The 25,093-nt window shown below is 42.2% G+C and overlaps 1 protein-coding gene across 14 annotated transcripts in view; it reads right to left on the bottom strand.

The window, feature by feature from the left end:
- hspg2 (heparan sulfate proteoglycan 2) overlaps positions 1 to 25,093 on the bottom strand; it is a 529,465-nt gene that overhangs the window by 252,043 nt on the left and 252,329 nt on the right. For all 14 annotated transcript variants that reach the window (XM_072586792.1, XM_072586797.1, XM_072586801.1 and 11 more), the window contains 12 exons: positions 24,341 to 24,468; positions 19,631 to 19,717; positions 19,482 to 19,540; positions 18,355 to 18,428; positions 17,506 to 17,646; positions 16,486 to 16,668; positions 13,851 to 14,030; positions 11,526 to 11,644; positions 10,597 to 10,708; positions 10,170 to 10,280; positions 6,223 to 6,350; positions 3,575 to 3,661 (listed from right to left, as the gene is read on the bottom strand). In XM_072586792.1, the coding sequence (XP_072442893.1) occupies positions 3,575 to 3,661; positions 6,223 to 6,350; positions 10,170 to 10,280; positions 10,597 to 10,708; positions 11,526 to 11,644; positions 13,851 to 14,030; positions 16,486 to 16,668; positions 17,506 to 17,646; positions 18,355 to 18,428; positions 19,482 to 19,540; positions 19,631 to 19,717; positions 24,341 to 24,468 (1,409 nt within the window). The remainder of the gene's footprint in view (positions 1 to 3,574; positions 3,662 to 6,222; positions 6,351 to 10,169; positions 10,281 to 10,596; positions 10,709 to 11,525; positions 11,645 to 13,850; positions 14,031 to 16,485; positions 16,669 to 17,505; positions 17,647 to 18,354; positions 18,429 to 19,481; positions 19,541 to 19,630; positions 19,718 to 24,340; positions 24,469 to 25,093) is intronic.

Raw genomic sequence — 25,093 nt, 5'->3', positions numbered from 1 at the left:
TTCAATTCCTCAGGTTGAAATCCACCAAGCCAAAGCTGGAAGACAATGATCCTTCACAAGTTAATCCTGGAAACATATCCAATTACACAGTAACAACTCAGCACCATCTATCTGCAGAAGACAATTAAATTGAGAATTCTGGGTATTGCAGCTTTCAGCTCAATGAATCTAAAGTCATTCATGCACCTACAAGATTACACAGTTGCAAAGAACAATTCTATGTTGTGGTAGAAAAGTAGAACAGACATTGTCTAAATATTGATGTCACACAAAACCTCTGTCAATGTAATCTCCAATTAGAGCACTGTGTCTAAATCTGAGCACCGTACTGCAGGGTGAATGCAAAGACCTCAGAGAGGGTGAGAAGAGGAGATTTCCTGGAATAGCAGTTGTGTGGACAAAAACATAAGTTGAGGTTGTTCTCCTGAGTGTGTGAAAGGAAAGGTGAAAGGTGTTGAAATTGACAAAAGGTTTCAATAGAGTAACAAACGAGAAACTTTTTACATTGGCAGGAGGATTGGTAACCAGAAAAATACATACACAATAGAATAACTAGAAGAACCAGAGGGAAAAGAAGAAAATAACATTTTCTTTAACACTGCCAATGTTAAGACCTGGAATACATTGCCTGAAAGAGTTATAGGAGCAGAATTATATCATAAGTTAATTATATAAATACTTGAAAGGGAAAAGAATTGCAAAGCTATTACAGAGAAATGGCACCAAGCATATGACCTTTTCATGATGGGCTGAATGGCCTGTTTCTATGCTAAATGATTCCACAATTCGAATCATCCTTACTAAGTTGAGGAATCTGATTTGAGGAAATTAACATGCCACAAAGCTAGAATGAATCATATCAGCTCCCCAAATCATTGCATGCTTACTCAACAACTCAACTCCAACTTCAGAATCCTTACAGTCAACGCAAATGCTCCATCTCCTTGAGTTATCCTTTGGCTGTCCTCAGTGAGACTACCAGTTACACACTCTCTTTACAGGTTCCTCCCATTTGCAAGCTAACTGAAACTGTACCAAATTACTTAACAAAGGATTCGTTTTGGGAGAGATCAGAAAATTCTAGTTGTCACTGCAGGCTGAGGTTGAACTCCACAGGAAAAATACTTCCAATGGCACAAACAGTCCCAAAATACAAATCTGCTTATAAAACACATTGGGGATTAAGGTGCTATTAATTGTCATGTGAATTGCTGTAGTAAACATGATTGTTCTTCAGTAGAAGGGAACAGCTGAGAGTGGCCTGGTCAGCTGCAGCATAGGGATAATCAGGCACCAAAATCTTCCAGCTAAACATCTGACCAAAAATGAGTGATTAAAAAGGTAAATGATTTTTTTTTCCAACCTCTCATAGCAGCTATTTTATGGAACTATGCAATAGGCCTGCTGTTGGTAGGACAATGCAATGGCAATTTCCATTATGCATGTGTTTCAGGCAGAACCAGTAACACAGAGCGAGATCAAACAAACAATAAAGGAAAATAATCAACAATACAGTTTTAGGGACAGATGCATACTAACAGGATTGTGGGATTGTGGCATTGCGAGAGGCAGTGGGGGTTGGATACATTCAACCACAAAGACAATCTCATCAGACACTCGACAGTTGTGTCCAATTCAGTGGACGATGAACAATCATTTTGCAGGCCATTACTACTGCATTTTATTGGACTGTTCTACCACTAACCCAATGCTCCAGCAGAGGTTAACAACTCACATAAGTTGATAAATGTCTTATACAATTATATTTAATTCACACTCAACCTGAAGAATAAAAGCTATACTCTTGAAATAGTGTCAAACCAAGTAGCAGATATATATCTTACTTTCCATGAATCAATGTTTGACATTGTGAAAGGACCATAAGAGACAAAAATGCACAGCAATCACCACTGCTTTAGTAAGCTTTCAGTACGGGCATGAGAGAGTCCACACCACCAAGAAGCACCTGAAGTTCATCAATCTGCAACTACATAGGAGCCCCCATAACCAACTTTCAACTGATTCATGCAAAGCTCTAAGGCTTTTCCACAGTAAGTAAGGTTCAACATATCTTGTTACTATTTAGCCCCATTTACAGAAGCTGAAAGTCCAGTCAATTGGTCTGTTGGTCAAAAGGAAGTTGCAACCTTCAAAGGCTGACAAAGAATCTGTTAAAGATCAGACTGTGGTTTCCATTCTGGCTGAGGGAATTCCCTTCTCCTTCTAAAAACCACACAAATTTGGCAGATAACCCAAAATATATCCAATGGTGATAATGGATAACTACAGGGAATATCCTAAAGGTGGTTCAAGTCAGCTCAACAGCCAGCCATTCTACCTTCCAGCTTCTGCTTCAAACAGTGAGGTAGTTATTGAGTGATCAGGCCAATAACATTTACTAATTAAACCTTGGCTCCTCCCTAGACTAACAGCATGCAGAAGATCCTATCTTGGTAGGGATATATTTCTATTAAAAAATTACTCTCAATATACTACACTGCATTACCAGTCAGTGATCATATGCTTCACCTCAATGGCACTCAGAATAATTCAAGAGCAGCGGCAACTGAAGAACCCAGCCAATTTCCAACAGTTATATTAAGGATATTCTTGTGTGACTGGTTTATTGTCTGCAGAAAATCACGCCATGCTTTCAGCTAATTCCACTACAGTTGATAACTTCTACAAGGTATTCTCCTGCATGCTCAGTCTAATGTATAAAGTTTCGGAGAAGTTACATGTGAGCTATCTGCTTTCAACAGAGGTGTGTGGTGTCATTATCCTGATAAAGAATGGAATGCTGCCTTGGAAGGATTTTCAAGGTCACTTTGCTTTCTTTGCAGGAGGTTACCAGTGACAGCAGTTACACACTGCACATAGGAACTTTACTGCGAAATCAACTTGAGTGCCTGTACCCACCATGAAATGAACTAATCTCATTCGCATTGGGCTTCACGTTCAGTCAAAGGGGACCTCAATCCCTTCTTTATCTGAGTTGGACAAGCTAGGACAGACTTACAATGTGTTAGATCAACACTGATCAGTCTCTGATAAGACATTTGATGATTTTGATGTTGATATTTCTAACAAAGAAAGCAGGTTTTTATTGAAAATCTGAAAGCAGCTTTTTGCTTTTTAAATTATAACCCCCATTCAACAAGCTTCTTGTGGTCAGAGAACTGTTGGTCAAAGTTCAAGGAGCCTGCTGCTGAGTCAGATTCCTGTTATATCGACTCAGTTAAATTAAACCCTTTCACCGGAACTTGATATTCTTTGGATGGTAAGTGGATTTGAATATATTAGTCCAGGTTTGGGTATTTCACTTGCAGCATTTAGTAAACAACATGAATTTAAATAGAATCATAACTTAATATTAATGGTCCGGTGAAGGGGTCTGGACATCTGAATCAGACGTTGGTTTTGGAAATGACACCACACTGAAGCAACTCTCTGTTTTGAATTAAGTAAGTGGGTCTTTGGGTTAACTAACTGGAATACCCACATAGGAAATAATAACGTACATTAAAAATGGCCATGATAAACCATGGTACAGGAGTGTCTTGGTGAACTATACCTTTCGCAGTTCCTGCCTTCGTAACCGCTGGGGCAATGATCACAAGTTGCCTGTCCATCTGAATCCAGGAAACAAGTCAAGGAGAACCTGAGTGAACAATTAAACCGTTGAAAGTAGATATGAGCCAACCCCTAAACCTTTCAAGATTCTTGAATATAATTTCCACGGAGGCCTCTTAAGTGTGGTAATTCACTTGACAAATCATAGAATCATACAGCACGGAAACAAACTCTTCAGCCCAACCCGTCCATGCGGACCAGGTTTCTTAAACTAAAGTAGTCCCACTGACCTGCATTGAGCCCATATCCCTCTAAACCTTTCCAATCCATTTACCTGTCCAAATGTCTTTTAAATGTTGTAATGGCACCCGCCTCGACCACTTACTCTGGCAGCTCGTTCCATACACACACTACCCTCTGTATGCAAAAGTTGTCCCTCAGATCCCTTTCAAATCTTTCCCCTCTCACCTTAAACCTATCCCTCTAGTTTTGGGCTCCCTATCCATAATTGGAAAACTATAAAATTTAAACATCTCACTTTTGGTCTGCTGTTCTTTTACTAAGGTTTGTCACAACTCATTCAACTTACTTAACATTTGTCACAAACAGCAAGAAAAGGTTCCAGCTTTCTGTAGAACTCTGACTAGAATTTTTGATAATTGGTTAATCATGAGTTGACGATAACCTGTAATTCATTTTATGAGTGAGCACACTGCAGCTCCATGACGGAGGTTGGAATAATTTTTGTTTGTAATGAGAGCAGCGTGCTGGCCTTATTCACAGGTGGACTCAACACAACTACTAAAACTGCTGCTACTAATAAAATTGCACAATGTCACCAACACACACACCTGTGAGAATTTTATTTAAAGGCAAGATGGAAAAATTAAATTATCACATTGTAAGACGCTGCCTGATTCACAGAATCATAGAATCCCTACAGTGTGGAAACAAGTCATTTGGTCCATCAAGTCCATACCAACACTCTGAAGAATAACCCTCCCAGACCCATTCACCTATCCTATTACTCTACATTTACCCTCGACTCATGCACCTAACCTGAATACTATGGGCAGTTTAGCATGGCTAATTCACCTAAGCTGCATATCTTTGGACTGTGGGAGGAAACTGGAGCATCTGGGGGAAACCCACACAGACACTGGGAAATTGTGCAAACGCCACACAGACAGTTGCCCGCGGCTAGAATCGAGCGTGGGTCCCTGGTGCTGCAAGGCAGCAGCGCTAACCACTGAGTCACCGTGCCCTATTTTGTTTGAGAAAGTAAAATTCCTGTAAAATATTCCATTCTGGCGACATTCATTCCTACTCAGAATACATGGCAGAGCTTTTTCTACAATAAGAGATGTCACCTCAAGTGCTCCACTATCAAAAGCACACCATAGCAACAGAACATTCTGTTCAACTGGTCAATGCCAGTGTATGTTCTTCATTTGAGATTCCTCCCATCAGCCTTCATCAAATACTATCAGAATCTCCTTCTATTCCTTTCACCCTCATGTGTTTTCCTGGCATCCCTTTCATAATCTATACTCAGTGCCAGAACTATTCCTTGTAAGAGTCGTGAAGTCTTCATTCTAATCACATACATTTGTCCTAAAATCTTGACAGGATTTCTAACTCTTAGACTTGGTTTCAACACCTCTACGTGTGGAAAAGTCTTTGCTATTCCTACCACATCAAACCCTTTCATTTTCTTAAAGATGTTCATCAGGCCACTTCCCCATGCACTGTTTTTCAAGTTAAAGCCTATAATTTTTCTTTCTCTCCCTGTCATTTCTTTTTAAAAGTCAAGTTCTAAACTGACAAGTCAATGCAGTCTCTGCAACCCAATCAAGAGACTCATGTGGAACACTGTTATTTCATTGTGTGTCAAAGAAAGCAGAATGCTTGCAACTAACAATCATCTTCAACATAATGCACAATGGCACAGTGGTTAGCACTACTACCTCACAGCACCAGAGACCTGAGTTCAATTCCCAACTCGGACAACTGTCTGTGTGGAGTTTGCACGTTCTCCCCATGTCTGCGTGGGTTTGCTCCAGTTTCTTCCCACAGTCCAAAAATGTGCAGGTTAGGTGAATTGGCCATGATAAATTGCCCGTAGTGTTAGGTGAAGGGGTAAATGTAGGGGAATGGGTCTGGGTGGGTCTCTCTTTGGAGGGTCGGTGTGGACTTGTTGGGCCGAAGGGCCTGTTTCCACACTGTAAGTAATCTAATCTAGATAATTGAGGAGCGTGGCTTGAAGGAACAAAATGGTTACCAGCAATAGCAGAATAACAAGCAATGATATCAGAACAGGACAGTAGTTAGACTGAGGGTAAAGGTATGTCCCACATTCATACAAACATTCCAGACTCTAATTCTAAGTAATTCTAACAGCTTTTTAAGAGGTTCACCCAAATTGCATAGTTAATCATTAACAATTGTTTAACAAAATTGAATATCAAATTATTGCAGCATTTATTCTTTCAAATTGCTTCATTTACATTAATCAACAGTGGACTTCTAATAGAATCTCTTAAAGGGAAAGACAAATTAAAGAAAGTGTTTTTTTAAATTCATGACATTCTTCTTACAATGCAAATTGTAGCAAAGTAAGTTTCAGTTTTTCAAAAAAAGGAAACTCACTGATTTGAGGGAGTGGAGCCTGGACACGAGCAAGGCTTACAGTCATTTGGAGTTCCACCTCTGGCATCACCATAGAAACCAGACTCACATTGTTCACATCGGAGGCCCCTGGTGTTGTGAAGGCAATTCTGTAGGTCACATAAGAAAAAGAAAGATCAAATTTCAGTTGCCAACATCTGGGGAAAGAGCACATAATGCAAAAGAAAATAAAAATCTGTGCTAATTCAGACACTGCACAAAACATGGAACAACATGGACTCCCACACAAAAGATGATTTGCAAATACAATAAATAGTTTTGTGTTGAACAAGAGTGTAAGACAAGGGAGAATGTATCAAAATGGCAACTGGGTGTTGAAACAGGACACCAACTTTCACTCCTGCTTTAACATAATGCTGACCAACAGCAGATTCAAGATAATAATAAAATGCTATATGAGGGCAGATAGAAAGTGAAAATCTAATGTGGCTAAATCAATATCGATCATATTAGTACTTATTCAATTCTTAAAACTGATACATTGATATTGATCTTCAAAGAACTGCAGCCTTGATAAAGGTCAGAAAATGTAAGAAAGTAGCTTCTTAATTCAGGCCAGTCTCCTGTTGTATAATACTACTTTATATTATCAGATACTGCAGCAATTAGCGCTTTATTTAAAATAATTAGTTCTACTGCCTAAAGTCATCTTCCTCCTTCCTAAATCAAAAACATCACCTATACAGAACATTCTATGTGACCCCAAGTATCCCCATCACACCTGAGGAACTATCAGACAGCAAGCTTCTAAACACTCTGATTAACGTACTTAAGACCTACCAACCCTGTTTGGAGATAACTTCCCCAATAAAAAAAAAGGAGAGATACCTTCAGCAGAAAGTATGCACGATAAATATCGTTCCCATTTCATCAATTATAAAACCACTTTCATGATTTAAACTATTTTTAAACATTGTGTCTTCCTTTAAATAACGACTTCAATGACACTAATGTCAGCGCCATCTAAAATCAGAAAAATAGATGATAATCTTCTGTAACATTCCCAACTCAAGACTGCATTCCATCCAAAGCAAGTTTCATCAAGGATAGCAAGTCAAATCAGAGCTCGTCATTGTCTGCAATATGGTGGGGAGCTTCTTTGGTATTGAGCAACTTGCAAGCTCCTTATTGCCTCAGTTAGATATTGTGAATCACCCTTGCAAACTCACAAATTGCTATGTGCCTTCATGTGGCTATGGCAAAGTAACCAAATCAGCTGAACAGCAAGATATTGGCTTTGCACGGTTGAATATAATTGCTGACAGTAGACTGGCAGTCTGAATGAGATCTCTCAAACTTTTTTATTAGTACCATTGATTTCAACTCCCAATTAAATCAAAATGAGCTTAAAGTTTCTTGAGCCTGACAACAAATGGATTTGTGACAATTCAAATGTTACAAAATATGGCCAAATTTCAAATCACTGTACAGGAAGATCAAGACCCTTAATTCGCACCATTGTCCTGTCTATAATATACTTTGGATATGGAAGCAATGTGACACTTCATTAAAAATCATTAGTTTCAGTGCTTGGGTATAGGTCTTCCTAAAACAAATACATCACCAATACAGAACACTCTATGTGACCCAGAGACCTCAAAGCTCCCAACGAACACCATCTCTGAGCATTGCTGCATTTGAATCCTGAGAATGTATGACAAGTCTCACTTGCTGAATACAGAGTTCAAGTACAAGATGCATCAATTGAATGAACCACCCTGCCTGAACTGGTGCTGAGCTTTGAGAGTGTGGTGGCAGCTGTACCTGTCCAGGTGAACAGTGAATATTTGAACACTTTGTAAAGATGGTGGGGAGAGACAGTGGGCTCAGGGGAACCAAATATCAAACAGAACCCAGTCTCAGACCTGTTTTTACAACCAAAGTATTAATAAGACTAACCCAATTCAATGACTGGTGACCCAGGATGTTGGTAATGGGGATGGGGTGGGGGTGGGGTGGACAGAGACAAGGATAGTGACACGGCTGGATTTTCCCTTGCTCAAAATTCCCACTGCCCTCATTTTTATGGCAGGAACATAACCTAACAGTCATCATGGGTATTGGTTATAGTATTCAGCTATTAATCCAGACAATGAGTTCATGTTGTATTAGAGAGTAATTTGCCGGTGCTGGCATTGCCATACATATGCTGCCCTTATCGTTCTGGATGGTACAGAGTCCAGGGTTTCGAAGACATTGCCCAAGGAAGTTTGGTGAGTTGCTGCAGTGCACATTGGAGATGATATACACAGCTGACAGTGGAGTGAGTGAATTATTAATTTGGTAGATGGATAGTTAATCAATAAGGTTGCTGTGTCTTGGATTGTACCCATTTTTATTTGAGTGTGGTTAAAACTGCACTTATCCAGGCAAATGGAGTGTATGCCATCACACTCTTGACTTGTGTTGGAGATGCTGGAGAGACAGGAAGGGAGTACTCTTCACATCTTATTTCACTGGAGGAACTTCAGAGAAGGTTCAATAGGTGGATCCCCAGTGTAGGGGAATCACCTTATGAGCAAAGGTTAAACAGGTTGAGGCTCTATTCACTGGAGTTAAGAAGAATACAAGGTGCTCCCATTGAAACATATCGGATTCTTTAAGGGGTTTGACAGGGTCAAAGCTGAGAGGATGTTTTCCCTCATGGCGGAGTCTGGGACCAGAGGACATGGTCTCAGAATAAAGCTGCATCAGTTTTATGACTCAGAGCACAAGAAATTTCTTCTGAGGGTTGTGTCTCTTTGGAACTCCTTGCCACTGATCTATGGGGCACAGTCCTTATGTATATTAAAGACTGCGATAAAAGATTTGTGATTAGTAGGGGAACTAAGGATTATGGGGAAGGCACAAGAAAGCGAATGTGACAAATGTCAGATTAACCATGATCCCACTGAATGGAGCAAGAAACCCAAGGGACTGAACAGCCTCCTCCTGTTCTTGTTTCTTACAGCCTTGTGGTCGAATCTCCAGTCTCTGATCTACATCTGAGGGTCTAATCCCCAGTCTCGAATCTACATCTGTGGGTCTAATACCAAGTCTCTAGTCTATATCTGTGCATCTAGTCCCCAGTCTCTAGTCTATATCTGTGGGTCTAATCCCCAGTCTCTAATCTATACTTGTGGTCTAACTCTAATCTATATTTGGAGCTTAGTATGTACATGGCTTTTGCCAGAAACGTCGATTTTCCTGCTCCTCGGATGCTGCCTGACTTGCACCACTCTAATCTAGACCATGGCTAGTTCAGTTCAGTTTCTGGTCAACGGTAATGCCCAGAATGTGGATGGTGGGGATTTGACAATTACCTGCCCTGTGAAGTGGTCTAGCAAGCCCCTCAACTATACCAAACTATTCTGTTACCTTCTTGAGGCTAATCATGACCCTATGCCTTGTCAGTGACTCCTTCACCCCTAGAATAAATCGGCAAAGTTTGGATGTGCCCAGGTCCTGCTGTCAGCTGATATCTACTGTTGCCATTCTGAGGCGAGCAGTGGATTTGGATGAACATTGTGGATCTGTTAAAAGTGAATGACATTTACTGAGTTTACAACAAGGCTTGCTAACTGCTCCAAAGTATGGAACAAAATTTGTTAATTGCAGGCATGGGTGCAATATTGTGACTTCTTATTTTTCCTCACAATAACAGATCTCCTACATACTTACCACACTGGGATGTGTTGCTAAACCGCCAAGTTTTTTTTTCCCCACGCTAAAATCATACACAAACTATACCATGAAAATGATATGAATTCGTAGGAACATGAAGAGATGGAGGAATTAAAAACAGAGTCATGCATCAAGTACAAAAACATAATAGTTGTAGAAATGCTAGCCAGGAAAACAAAACATTTCTCCAAATTGGAAAAGGCTACATGACAGATCAATCTGATGTATTGAAGAAACATCCGTACCAAGCATTGCCCAGTGTCTGCATCACATTCAGAGTGTCCATTGCAGTCACAGCGCTCACACATTCCCAGGTACAAACCACTCGTTGTGCGTGTGTAGCCAAAAGCACATTCCTGCATAGAAGAGATTCCACAAAACATTATGCAAAAAATAAACAATGTGAAATTTTATTTGTTTGAAACATTAAGTAAAATGATTTCAACTACTATTCCATACTCATTGGAAAAATTCAAACGACATCAACTAAATTGAGGACTCTGGCTGAGAAGTAGTTATTTATAACTACTGCCTGATCACAAGTCTATACGTTTGGAATTTTGAACTTCTGGTTTTAACTTAACATGAGCGTTTTTCTAATTTGAATATAGAGCATTTTGGGGTATCCAGATGTCATGAAAGAGGCCAAATAAATTAAAGCTTTCCTTTTACCTGACAGGACGATCCCTTGTATCCTTCTGGGCAAATACATTCCTCCACTTCAACTGCCTGTTCCTGTCCAGTGGGATGTGGGACAGCTACATCCATATGGATTTGGGATATTCTGCAAATGGACACTTGCATTAATCTCCAAACACAGTGTGACAACACAAATGGCACCATTTCTTGGACCGGGGTCACGTAACATGCACACAGGATTGCTATCTAAATGTGCTCCCAATTGTTTTCTAGCATCTACTGCATTTAGTGACCTGAATGCCATGAGGCAGCACAAATTGTATTTAGCTAAACTGTTTCTCAGAAAAAAAAACTTATTTTACTTTGCATGCAATTCACTTTCCACATTAAAGGAACATGTGAACAGAACGTGTTCCCATTAGAGTATGGCGAAGTACCGGAGCAGGCCAGTCTTTGTAGTCCAACATGAGGTCTATTCACTTGGGCCTGAAATCTGGGAGTGGACCAAGTCCAAAAAGGAGATCAGAACATAAAAAATTAATCAAATGCAAGAAAAATTCTTACTGCCGCCTTGTGCTCAAGAATTATTTTTAGGAAAAAAGGATATTCATGGTCCTTCATAACAATTTCCAAAAGTTTTGAGTGTCAACTGTAGAATTTACAGAGCATTTTATACAAACTGGAAGTTTCCTTAATTCATTTCAGCTACATTTTGAGGAGGTCCAATACTTCTAACCAATCCTAGTTAGCTTGTTTGTAGCCTTGTCAACCGCAGACTCAACTCGAGTTCAGTACTGGTGTAACTGTTACTTTGAGGTCTGCGATACCAATCCAACTGCTAAGAATGAAGTCAGATCTGCAGCAATGGCAGCAGATAATGTACCAAAGATACTGAAGGGTTATGCACGTGCAACTGTGAGTTGGAGTTAAAATACTCATACACAGATGTGTCAACACTTAACCTGCTTTCAGTCATCCCTTCAGTATAACTTGCTCGGATCATGACAACATCAATATTGGCCAAAGCCATCAGGAGATACTCCCTGGTAGCAGGCTGGCCATCAGCCCGTCGCCATGCAGTCTGAAAAAAAACAAAGTCACTTGTGAATAATTGGAAAGGGATTTAAAAAAAACTCTTCCTTAATTCACACATTCAACAAAAGAATTGCAGGTATTAAAGGTGGCAGGAAATCAGAATGGGTGCCTTCTTCAGCAGCATCATTACTCCTCTGAGCTTCTGCACACATCCCTTAATATTTCTTACAGCTGATGTAGTCCTAACAAAGGCTGACAATTCATTCTGTGGTGGAAAGACTCGTATTCTAAATTCAACAGCGAGAAGTCATAAGAAGCATAAGAACACAAAGAATGGAACAGCATTTTCTTTCCCAATCGACTACCAAGAGTTTACGTGGTTGGCAGTGAGACGGAGTATAACAATTAAGCTCACTGCAATCTTCGCAAAGTGAAGAGCAGCAAGATATTAATCTCACTGCAACGCAATCTGATAGCTATGCCATAATCTGGAATCTTCCCATAACTAGGACCTTAAGCAAGCTGGTGATCAGAAATCTAACATGAAATACCAGGCATTACTCATTAAAGCAAATCCCAACTGGTTACTTCAATATGATGAGGTGGCTAGAATAGTTCAAAAGGACAAAGTGAAGGAATAGCCTATGTGGCTGCTTGTTCCTGCTCCTCCCTGACTATGGTCTATCTACCTTTTCACCATATCCACCTTGAACTCTTTTGAGTATATTTTGCATGATCAGCTAATGATTACAATGAAAAAATGCAACTGAAAATGGTTGACCATTAGTCGAGTGACCTTCAGCTCACTGACATACCCTCCATTTTGAGGCCAGTCACAATAATCAAGGGAAGGTGATGCACATTGTCAGAGGAGACTCCCACGTGAATCTGATTCAGGGATTGGATAGAAGTTGTACACTTCTCATACCATGTGAGGACACATGAGGTAAAAGGGTTCCTGGATACGGTGAAGGGACAGGAAACACAATAGTATCCCAGTAAAACAGATCTCGAGTGTTAGGTCAGTTAATTGTTCCCAGTGGATGAAATAAAGCAATAATTCGCTGTAATCCTCCTGTGCCACACCTACTTTGAAATCATAGAATCCCTTGTGTGGAAGCAGGTCATTCAGCCCATTGAGTCCACACCAACCCAACCAAAAGCATCCTAACCACACCCACTGCACACACCCTATCTCTGTAACACTGCATTTCAAATGGCTAACCCACCTAGCCTGTACTTCTTTGGGCACTATGGGCAATTTAGCATAGCTAATCAACCTCCCCTGCATACCTTTTGGCTGTGGGAGGAAACTGGAGCACCTGGAGGAAACCCACACAAACATGAGGAGAATGTGTAAACTCAACATGGACAGTCGTGTGATGGTGGAATTGAATTCGGGTCCCTGGCACTGTGAAGCAGCAGTGATAACCACTGAGCCATCGTGCTGCCCTTAAAATGGCTTGAGGATATGTGGGATCTTGAGCATGAAGACTGATAGGGGGTTCTTCCTCATCCTCTCCAATTACAGCACCAACATCATACGGACCTCGATAATGTTTACACATTGAAGCAAATCATAACACAATACGCTGCGTTAAATTAAACAAATTGGACTCAGCTCCTGGACATGGCCCCCATGAGGGAATTATCTTCTCCTGCTCCCATGCACAATCGCTACATGTCTGCACATTAATCAACCACTGCTCCCAACTGCAGTGGCTATGGAATGTTTAGTGTCTTGTCAAGTACACCAGTTACTCTTGGTAATCTGGAGCACTTACTGTCTACGCTGTCTTGTAGTCAGCAGCGTGCAGTGTAGATCTCCTACCACAGCCTATAATAGATGCAATGTGTGGCACTGAATTTCATCCTTGGATAATCCAATCCATTCTCAGCACCACATGCAAGACAGCTTCCTGTCACAATGCCTTTGAACTGAACACTAAGGTCTTTCATAAACAAAACAACCCGAAAGAACCGCGGATGCTGCACATCAGAAACAAAAACAGAAACTGCGAGAAAAACTCAGCAGTTCTGGCAGCATCTGCGGAGAGAAAGCTGAATTAATGTCTCTGACCCAGTTACCCTTCTTCAGAATGAAAGAGTCTTGCATTTCCCACTTGTGATTGAACTATTCATACTTCAGGATCTGATCAGTGGAGGACTCTTCATTACACAGTGATCTCTAATAAAAGCAGTGCACATCTCAGATATATATGCACTAGATTACAGAAATAGTGACAACATACTTCTTTGAAAGGAACAGAGAAAGTTGAGGGAATGCCAGCTTGTGGCTTCCTAGCCGTGTAGTGCTCCAGGAAGATATTGTTGCCTTGTAGAATAACGTCTGGCATCCCAGTGATTGGCAAAGAGTCTGGGGAGACACTGTGCAGGATTGTGTAACGTAATTCCCCTCCATAAGAAGTAACCTATAGAAATGAATACAGGAAGGTAGCAATTAATAAGGTAAAGATCAAGACATATAATTTGCTACAATCCCCTTAATCAGATTGTGCATTAACTAGATTCAGTACAGACTACATCTTTGGCAAAGATGTGTCGACAGCACCAAGACTGAACAAACATTATTCTGTCTCTACAATGAAATCATTATATTAAACCTTAAACATTTGCAGAGTTATCTTCACACAACAGATGACTAGCTTCAGAAGGAAACCTTTACATAACCTCCCTCGGAGACAGTGTTCCTCATTCACCACTGTTCAATGTCTGTACACAAGATCATTGGTCAAACATTAGCAATACATGGATTTCGCCAGAGACAATTTGTTACTGTCCAAGTTGCTGTGCAGATGCCTAGGTTCTCTCAGCCACTGGGTGATGTAAAATTGAGGGTGCACCTCAATCATTTTGAAAGGAGGCAACAGCCATGAGTCCAACGAAGGCAGAATTAGAAGCGTTAATGCGTGTGTACGCATATGTAAGATAGATAGACAGTGGGTGCTGCAGTGTGAGGGAGAGAGAGGGGGGAGGGTGTGAGGGGGAAAGAGAGGGGGAGGGTATGACAGAAGGAGTGAGGGTGGAGTGGGAGGATGAGGAGGTGGTAGATGGAGACTGCGATAGAGAGAGAGAGAGGGTGAGCACCAAAACGAGTGGGGGGGATGGAGGATGTGATAGAGGGTGAGAGTAAGAAAGAAAGAGAGAAAGAAACAGACAGAGTGAGTGAGTGAGTGAGAGAGAGGTGAGAGAGAGAGAGAGACGTGAGAGAGAGGTGAGAGAGAGAGAGACGTGAGAGAGAGAGAGAGAGAGACAGAGACACACACACACACACACACAAAAGGTGACAGCGCGAGGGTGACCACATGAGGGTGCGAGTGACTGCATAAGGGCGTGAGAGAAATGAGTGCGAGGGCAATAGAAAAAGAGCAGGAAGGAGAGCACGAGACAGACAGGGAGCGCGAGAGAGAGAGAGTGGGCGCAAAAGAGGGAGCGCGAGAGGGAGATGGGGGAGGGCGTGAAAGAGAGGGAGCGCGCGCGGGAGGGGGAGAGGGAGATGGAGGAGGAGCGCGAGGGGGTAGAGGGAGGGGGAGCGCATGCGCGACAGATGGAGGAGGAGGGCGCGCGAGTGACAGACGGAGGGGGAGGGCGAGGCAGAGCGGGGGGGGGGGGGAGAGAGACAGAGCGGGGGGGGGGGGGGAGAGAGACAGAGCGGGGGGGAGAGAGACAGAGCTGGGGGGGAGAGAGACAGAGCGGGGGGGGAGAGAGACAGAGCGGGGGGGGAGAGAGACAGAGCGGGGGGGGAGAGAGACAGAGCGGGGGGGGAGAGAGACAGAGCGGGGGGGGAGAGAGACAGAGCGGGGGGGAGAGAGACAGAGCAGGGGGGAGAGAGACAAGAGCAGGGGGGAGAGAGACAGAGCAGGGGGGAGAGAGACAGAGCAGGGGGGAGAGAGACAGAGCGGGGGGGAGAGAGACAGAGCGGGGGGAGGAGAGACAGAGCAGGGGGTGGAGAGACAGAGCGGGGGGGGGGAGAGACAGAGCAGGGGGGAGAGAGACAGAGCAGGGGGGAGAGAGACAGAGCAGGGGGGAGAGAGACAGAGCAGGGGGGAGAGAGACAGAGCAGGGGGGGGGGAAGAGACAGAGCAGGGGGTGGAGAGACAGAGCAGGGGGGGGGAGAGACAGAGCGGGGGGGGGAGAGACAGAGCGGGGGGGGGAGAGACAGAGCAGGGGGGGGAGAGACAGAGCAGGGGGGGGAGAGACAGAGCAGGGGGGGGAGAGACAGAGCAGGGGGGGGAGAGACAGAGCAGGGGGGGAGAGACAGAGCAGGGGGGGGAGAGACAGAGCAGGGGGGAGAGACAGAGCAGGGGGGAGAGAGACAGAGCAGGGGGGAGAGAGACAGAGCAGGGGGGAGAGAGACAGAGCAGGGGGGAGAGACAGAGCAGGGGGGAGAGACAGAGCAGGGGGGAGAGACAGAGCGAGTGGGGAGTGGGAGAGAGAGGTGGAGTGAGAGTGAGAAAGAGTGCGAGAAAGAGGGAGAGTGAGAAAGAGACACAGAGTGAGAGAGAGAGTAGGGGGTGAGAGAAAGAAGTGAGCAAGTGAGTGTGAGAGAGACAGAGTGAGTGGAGAGAGAGAGAGAGAGTGGAGAGAGTGAGTGTTGGAGAGAGTGAGAGTGTTGGAGAGAGTGAGAATTATACAACTGGGAACTGAGCAACATTCAAAGAATATTTTGGTGGGAACCAAGCCCAACATTGTCTCTCAGTTGGTCTCTGACTGCACCAAACTAGAGAAAACAGAAGCATCTCAGTATACCCACTGGGACTCACAACAGCAACTTACAAATGGGGAAAAATCAGAGCTTGTTTTGTCTAACGTTGTTGTGGCAACCATTTGCAAAGTTCACCTCCAATTGAACAGTTCTCCATTTACCTTATCACCTTTGAACCGATCAGGTAGCACCCAGTAGTAGACATCTCGAGGGACTGCATCAAAGTTTGCAAAAGTCAGTTCGCTCAATGCACTGATTTTAATGCCTTCAGTGATCCTCTGAGTGTGTGCCATGTTTGTTAGCATGTAAAGGTTCCTCTCTTGCTCACCAGAGAGAGCTCGGACCTTGCAAAGAAACAGCACAATTAGATTATGAATGAAGTTTGACTTATTGATTGAATAAACACAGTTTGATTTGTTGATTGACTGATTAGTTGTCAGCAAATCCAGCAGTCAAATTCACTCATAACTAGTTCATAACTAACCATTAATATTTGGGTCTGGCAATAATGGCCTGAGTTCTTGCCCAATGCAGACACTTTATGATTTATCATTCAACTCTGCACAATGAAATGAAACAGTAACATTGTTCGAGTTAATGAGCTCCCAAATTCAGGCTCATTTTTATCAAAGTCTTTTATCACATTCCATCCAGCTCCAGATTGTCATTGCAATTGGCAAATGAAAGAATTCAAGCTTCCCTTTAAGGTTACCAATCACACCAAATGGCACAGGCTTCACTGAACAGTAAAACTAAATGGCAAACTCTCAGGATGGACACTATCTTTTAAAAAACTGAGATTCTAGAAATTCTCAAAAAACATGACATTCTGCAAAATGGGTGTTTCTCAAATCTGAACTTTTAATCTCTCGTATCGAACACAGCGTGCACTAATTCAAATGCTGGAAGAGTCTCGATACAACTTGCTCATTTAATCTGAAATGAAGCCACAAAATAATGTAACATTCCCTGAAATGAGCACGATCAAACAGATGAAAAGATACTCAATACACCCTCTGTATCTATCCTTTGCCAAGTTGAAAATCTGTTTGCAACTTGATGGGACTATATTAAAAACTTTAAGAATTAACCACTACTTCTAATACTGAGAGCCACATCAGTAAGGTGCCTTTACGTATGTTTCCCTCGGCCATCCAAACACAAACTGCTTGTGGACTAACCTGGTCTCGGTGCCAAGATGAACTGGCACACTCTTTGCTGATTCCCATGCAGAAACATTTCAAACAGCCATCCAAGTTGGCATCATCCAAATTGAAGGACCCTGGCGCACACTGATTACAGAGTCTTCCAACGACATTAGCCTAGAAAACAGAAAACACAGCAAGTGCTTTATTATCGTGGTGTGCAGTTCTGGACACAGCTTGAACAGATTAGAACCCTCTAACATTCCAAAGGTACTCAGACTCAAAAAGAAAGAACAAAATAAAAGATGTATTAGTGATTTTCATATTATTTTGGTTAGAATAGGATTTTTAAAAAAATTCCTTCAGACTCTTTTCTCAAATATTTTTATTCTGTTACATCAAACACATTTCATTGCACCAACTATTTAATGCCTATCTATTTTAAAACTTCTCAGTCTCTTATATGATCTTGAATATTCCACTATTTTTGAAAAAAAACTTGAAACCATACCAAGAATAGTCCAGAAGCCCAACGTCATTACAGGTTTTAATATCAGTGTTAAAACTATCAGTTTATCAGTGTTAAACTCTCTGTATAATTAATATGGTTACTACAGATTAGAGAGTATAGTAAATGTGCTGGCTCACTACAGTAAGGGAGAAACATGTTTAAAATTATGAAGGATTTTGGTTGAATAAATACAGAGAAATTGTTTCCATTGGTAGCAGATTTGATGTCCAGCAGGTTGCAAGTTTAAGATAATTTGCAGAAGAACTAGAGATGACTGCAATGTTCTTTGCACTCTTTGTAAAACCGCCAGATCTACAGGCTATAATTGGTGTGTATTAATATTTGTCACTCTCCAGTCATTAGAACACACCTACCTTACAGACACAGGATCCTGCATATGATTCTGCAGATTCTGTTCCTCTGCTGTCACAATTTGAAATATATCCAGCTGTATAACAAAACAGACATTCTTAGAAATTCTTCTCTACATTGTACTTAAGTAGAAAGGCAGCAGCACCAAGAGGTGCGGATGTTAATGTTTCAGATGTAACCCTTCTTCTAGTCCTGAAGAAGGGTGACACCCGAAATGTCGACTTCTCCACCTCCTGATGCTGCCTGGCTTGGGGCGTTCGCCCAGCCTCCCACCTGTCTACTTTGGTTTCCAGCATCTGCAGTTTTTCTTTGTCTCTATCCTCAACTATACCTAAGTATATCCAATTACAAGCACTATTAAGGACAAAACACGGAGGGTGGTGTGTAGATAGAATGGGCTGCCAGAGAAAGTGGTTGATACAGGTACCATAGCAACATTTAAAAAAACATTTGGATAGGTGCCTGGATGGGAAGGGTTTAGAGGGATATGGACCAGATGTGGGCAATTGGAACTAGCTGAGTTGGCACCACAGTCAGCATGGATCAGTTTGGGCCGAAGGGCCTGTTTTCATGCTGGATTACTTTATGATTTCCTACACTGCCACAGGCACTACACTCAACTGAAACACCTGGCCAAATGTAGAGGCCATGAAAGAAGCTTTAGAAATACAAACACTTCCTTTAGACTATGTGTACTGAGGCAGGACAACCAGAAGTATTTTTTAAAATTTCAATAACAGAAACACAACATAAAGTGCATGACATTAAGATGAGTACATGCATCAGCTCTGTTCCACAGCTGACTCCTTATCTGCACCAGCCGTGGCTTCCCAATTCCTTTATTAATGACTTTCTGGGTGAGACTGGCAAACATGGTGGCAGTCTTGCACCTGGAACCTCTTAGGAACTGGATTGACAAGGAAACAACCTGAACGGAGTTCACTTATGATTTCATTTCAACAGAAAGATGATATATTCTATCTGTCCAGTTTGACACAGAGCTCTGAGTTTTTATGAACTGAACGTATTAAGAACCAAGGGGTTTAATTTGACTGAACAGATAAAGTTAGCCTAGTAAACCAGTCAGGAATACACTTTTATGAAATGTAGCCTGTTTTCTGGAGCTTACCATGTGGTGTACACTTTCCACCTGGAGACATCGGGTTTCCTTCATAACCAGCAGCACAACTATGAGAAAAGAAATAATCACAGTTTAAATCAAGAATTACATCGCCTTCAAAATGCCAGAGTATGATATCACTGGGGAGATGGACCTACGTTTCACATCTGCGTCCAATGTAGCCAACTCTACAAGCATCACAGGTAGGGCGCCTATCAGTATCCAGGAAACAGGTTTCCGAAAATCTGAAAAGGATACACACAATAAGGTTCCTGGAAATTCAAATCCCTCCATATCTTTTCTGGAGATTGCATTTGTAAACACATTATACAAGATCCTAAAGCATATGTTGTGACTCAACACAATTATGTAGAGGATCAGCTGTAGGCAGTACAGGAGGTTAAAGTACATTTAGGCACACTGAATATCCTACAGATAAACTCCAACTCCATAGGAAGGTTGGAGAGGAAAGGAGTACCATGGGAATGGAGAAGGGGTTTGCCAAGAGTACATTGATAGGGGAGGAGAAAGCACCAAGAGAGTGTGTGAAGAGGGAGGAGTCACTAAAGGAGAGTAGACAGAGGGAACTCCAAGTGAGGGTGGTGAGGAAAGGAGAAGGAGACATTTTAGATCAGAAAGGGAGGAAGCAACAAGGTGGTGAAGAGGAAATGCTCCAAAAAAGTGTCAACCAAGAGAGAAGGCCTCATTTTTCCAATTCTGCTAAACTATTCTCTTTAACTTGTACACTAAATCCTCATGATGCACAGTTCAATTTTGAGATTTTTTTTCCCATCCAGTCCATCATTCTTCGGTCTACTCTGGATGCACTGTCAGGAGTCTGGTGCTGTTGGTCTACATTAGAAACCAAGTTCAGAGCTCACTCAACAAGCCAATGGAGAAGAGAAAATTTCATTTCATTTGCCTGTGTTAGATTCAAAGTAAAGGGCACACAGAACAACAAGATATATTTAAATAGCACCCTAAAATACGGTAAGATTTATTAGGGAAATTAGCAAACAAAATTTGGCACGGAACCTCAAAGGCAAATATTAGGGTAGATGACCAATAGTTTGGGGATAGTAGATCCGAGGGATCTTCATAAAAGAGAACAAGGAGGTGGAGAGACAGAGATTTAGGGAGGGATTTCAGAGCATAGGGTCTTGAGAACTGAAAACATGATTGCCCAGGTTGGAATTATTAAAATGTGGATGTTCAAAAGGCCAGAATGGAAGATCACAAATATTCCTGAGGTAGATGTTGCGAAAGTGGTTTCCACGGAGTGTTCAAGTCATGGACAGACTTGAAGACAAGGCTGGGAAACTTAAAGCAGCTAACGCAAGTCGGTGAGCACAGGGGTGATGACTCAGTGGATATTAGAACACCAGCAGCAAAATTTTGGATTAGCTCAAATTTAGGCAAGGTGAAAGATGGGAGGTCAACCAGGAGGTCAACCTGGAATAGCCAACCTCGGCAAGTAAGAAAAACAGAGTGGCTGAGAAGTTCAGCAGCAGATGATCTGCAATAAAAGGTGCATCAGGAGGTGATAGAGACACACACTCATCTACGGCACAGTTCGTCATGTTGTAACTGGAAGAAATAAAAATTATATTTGGAAAGCAGATTTATCCACTTCCTATATCTATCCACTGAAAAACAGCCAGTGGGGAGAAGTGTTAGTCTCACTGGATCGGTAATTCAGAACCGCAAGCTAATGCAAAATCAGTTCAACTCCCGCCATGGCAAATAATGAAATTTCAATTCAACAAAAATCTGGAATTAAAAAGCTGAACTAATGGCGAATACTTAATCAAAGGCAATTGGTGCAAGACTACACCAGGTTCACTCATATCCTTTAGGGAGGTAAATCTGCAATCTCCACCTCATTGGGCCTATACTCCAGACCCACACCAATGTGGTTGACTCCTAACTGCCCTCTGAAATAGTCTAGAAAGCCAATCATTTCAAGTACAATTAGGGATGCTGCCCTTGCCAGAGATGCCCACAACCCATTAAAGTGTAAAGGAAAAAAATGCATGACCCACCAGTCCCTCTACTCTGTGTTCTGAGGTTAACACACAATGTTGGAGAAATTCTGTAGGACTGGTAGCATTTTTGGAGACAGAATTGAGACAGTTATTGCTACAAGTCCAGTATAGCGGAATTGAAGAGAAGTCCTACGGGCCTCAAAATTTTAACTCTGATTCCCTCTCCACATAGAACATAGAACGTTACAGCGCAGCACAGGCTCTTCGGCTCTCGGCGTTGCGCCAACTCGTGAAAATAATTTGATGCCCATCTAAACTACACCTTTCCATTATTAGCCATGTGTGTGTTCAATGCCCATCTAAATGCCCCTAACCTTCGTGAGTCTACTACAGTTGTGGGCACTGCATTCCATGCCCCTACTATTCGGAGTAAAGAAATTACGTCTGACATCTGTCCAATACCTATTATCCCTCAATTTAAAGCTATGTCCCCTCGTGTTAGTGTTCACCATCTGAAGAAAAAAGCTCTCACTGTCCACCCTATCTAACCCTCTGATTATCTTATATGTCTCAATTAAGTTATCTCTCAACCTTCTTATTGCCAATGAAAACAGCCTCGGTTCCTTCAGCCTTTCATCGTAAGACTTTCCTTCCATACCAAGTTACATCCTAGTAAATCTCCTCTAAACCCTTTCCAAAGCTTCCAAATCCTTCCTATAATGCAGTGACCAGAACTGCACATAATACACCAGTTGTGGCCTTACAAGTGTCTTGTACAGCTGAAACATACCTCATGGCTCCTAAACTCATTCCCCCTACCAATAAATGCCAACACACCCTATGCCTTCTTAACTGCCCTATCAACCTGGGTAGCAACTTTCAGGGATTTATCTGCCGGGACAACAAGGTGTCAGACCTGCTGATTTTCTCCAGCATTATCTGTTTGTTTCAACTTTCCAGAATCCACAGTATTTTGCTTTTATTTGTCTCTTTTGTAAATGCACCATAGAAAGCATCCTGACTGGATGTGTCACAGTGTGGTATGGCAACTGCTGTGCCCAAATCAGCAAGAAATTACAGAGAGTTGTGGAACCCAAGCCCATCATAAAAACAAGCCTTCTGTCCAATGACTCAGTCTACACTTCCCACTCCCTCGGAAAACTAGCCAATATTATCAAAGACTCCTCCCCACCATGGTTATACCCTCTTCCATTGATACAGAAAATACAGAAATTTGAAAACAAAAATCAATAGAGTCAAGAACAGCTTCTTCCCTGCTGTTATCTGACTTTTGAACAGATATATATTAAAGTTGATCTTCCTCTGCACCTTCTGTGTATTATGGACCAGGCCAGACCCCCTCAAAACACTTAAAGTAGCCTGGACCATAACTTTACCAATTGTTTTAAGCAGGTATATTCTAGGACTGATGCAACTGGCCCAACCACTTAGTTTTAAACAAAACCAGAAATTATTTGCAAGAATTAACAAATGAAACACAAACAAATGAGAACAGAATCTATCCAAAAATGCTACAGATTATCCTAAGTTAATGATGCTGTTCCAAATACTTACAATAATCCCTATAAAAACCCCTTGGCAAAAAAGGAAAAATTCAACACAGGTTCTTACAGGAAACAGAAAGATGTTAGAGAGAGGGAGGATCAGCATGGACCTGCTTCTTTGGGTCCAGCAGCTTCACAACTAACTGCCCTTTAAAACCAAACCAAACCAGAGAAAACCTGAGCTGGGAGAACTGGCCACTCCCTTTTCATTATACAAGAGTTGATTTTAATACCTGGAAGCCTTCTGCTAGAGGCAGTATCTGTTAGCTATCATCAACTTGGCCCTAAAGTCCTTCTAACCTAGACCTCCTGGGCCTCTGCACTTACAAACCCACTGAAAAAAAAACAAGGACAACACAACCTTGTTAAAGGAGCAACATCATCACATCTGTAGCTGTAACACTATATTCTGCATTCTGTTCTACTACCCCAATGGACTTACGTAAGATATAATTTGCCTTTAGCATGCAAAACAATACTTTTTCTGTATCTCGGTTATATATGACATTAATAAATCAATCAAATCAAATCCTCAGGACGCTGCTGGGCTCATATTGAATATCATGCAGGTTTCAGGAGTCTCAAAGTCAACCTGACTAGTGACAGTTGATCCCACTTGAGAGAAAACACAAGGGTAAATGTCAGAGTGGAGATCTGATCTCCAGCATCTGCAGTCCTCACTTTCTCCTAGATGTCAGAGTTGTCAGGCTAATGTTCAGATTGAACAGATAAATAATCAGAAATTAGATTCATACACTGGGGAACAGTGACACCAGCTCTGAGGGGAAATTGCTGAATTTCAAGTGGTAGATAAACACAAGAGAAGACAGATTTAGAACTGATTGTTCATTAATTTTTATCAACAATCAATGATGGTTATCATGGTCAACATTAGTGCAACTTCTAGATTCCAAATATTTTATTCATTGAATTCAAGTTCAACTAACTGCAGCGGTGGGATTTGAACCCTATCCAGTAGCATAAGCTCAGGCCTCTGGATCATTAAGGAGAAAGTGAGGACTGCAGATGCTGGAGATCAGAGCTGAAAATGTGTTGCTGGAAAAGCGCAGCAGGTCAGGCAGCATCCAAGGAACAGGAGAATCGACGTTTCGGGCATCAGCCCTTCTTCAGGAATCCTGAAAAGGGCTGATGCCCGAAACGACAATTCTCCTGCTCCTTGGATGCTGCCTGACCTGCTGCGCTTTTCCAGCAACACATTTTCACCTCTGGATCATTAGGCCAGTAATATCATCACGATGCCCCCCCATTTCCCCTGCAATGCTGATTATCCATGGTTTTCTGGTTGTGGGACACAGACCTTCTCTGGGAATCAGTAAACGGACATGGACATGGCATGCAGTCATTGGCAGTTCCTTGAGTGGGGTCACCAAAAAATCCAGACTTGCACTTGTCACAATGTCGACCTTCCGTGTTGTGTTGACAACTCTGAGGGGTACAAAAACATATATTAACTGATGAAAGCCATGAAAGACCATTTCTAAAATATACGCACAAGGAAACATTATCATCATTATCGTGAAAACACATCAGTACTTCAAGTTCAAAACTGCGGGTTACAGATTCAAAAGTAACTGTCTCAAGCCCAAATCTCAATCAGCTAGATCCTTACTACTTTCTTAATTTACCCTTTCTTGATGAGAGGTTTCTCTACATATTAATCTGACTCATCACAGGGGCGTCATCGAGGCTCAGTGGTTAGCACTGCTGCCTCCCAGCACCAGGGATGCAGGTTCGATTCCAGCCTCAGGTGACTGTCTGTGTGGAGTTTGCACATTCTCCCTGTGTCTGCGTTAGTTTCCTCTGGGTACTCCAGTTTCCTCCCACAGTCCAAAGACATGCAGGTTAGATAAACTGGCCATGCTCAATTGCCCATAGTGTTCAGGGATGTGTAGGTCAGATGCATTAGTCAGGGGTAAATATAGGGTAGGGGAATGGGTCTGGGTGGGTTACTCTACGAAGGGTCGGTGTGGACCTGTTGGACCGAAGGGCCTGGTCCGACACTGTAGGGATTCTATGATAGCTGGTTAAATACTGATTAAGCTACTGTATA

Source organism: Chiloscyllium punctatum, chromosome 16, assembly GCF_047496795.1.
Source record: "Chiloscyllium punctatum isolate Juve2018m chromosome 16, sChiPun1.3, whole genome shotgun sequence".
Classification (NCBI taxonomy): domain Eukaryota; kingdom Metazoa; phylum Chordata; class Chondrichthyes; order Orectolobiformes; family Hemiscylliidae; genus Chiloscyllium; species Chiloscyllium punctatum.
Note: the sequence above shows the minus strand (reverse complement) of the source record. Positions and strands in the feature narration are given on the sequence as shown.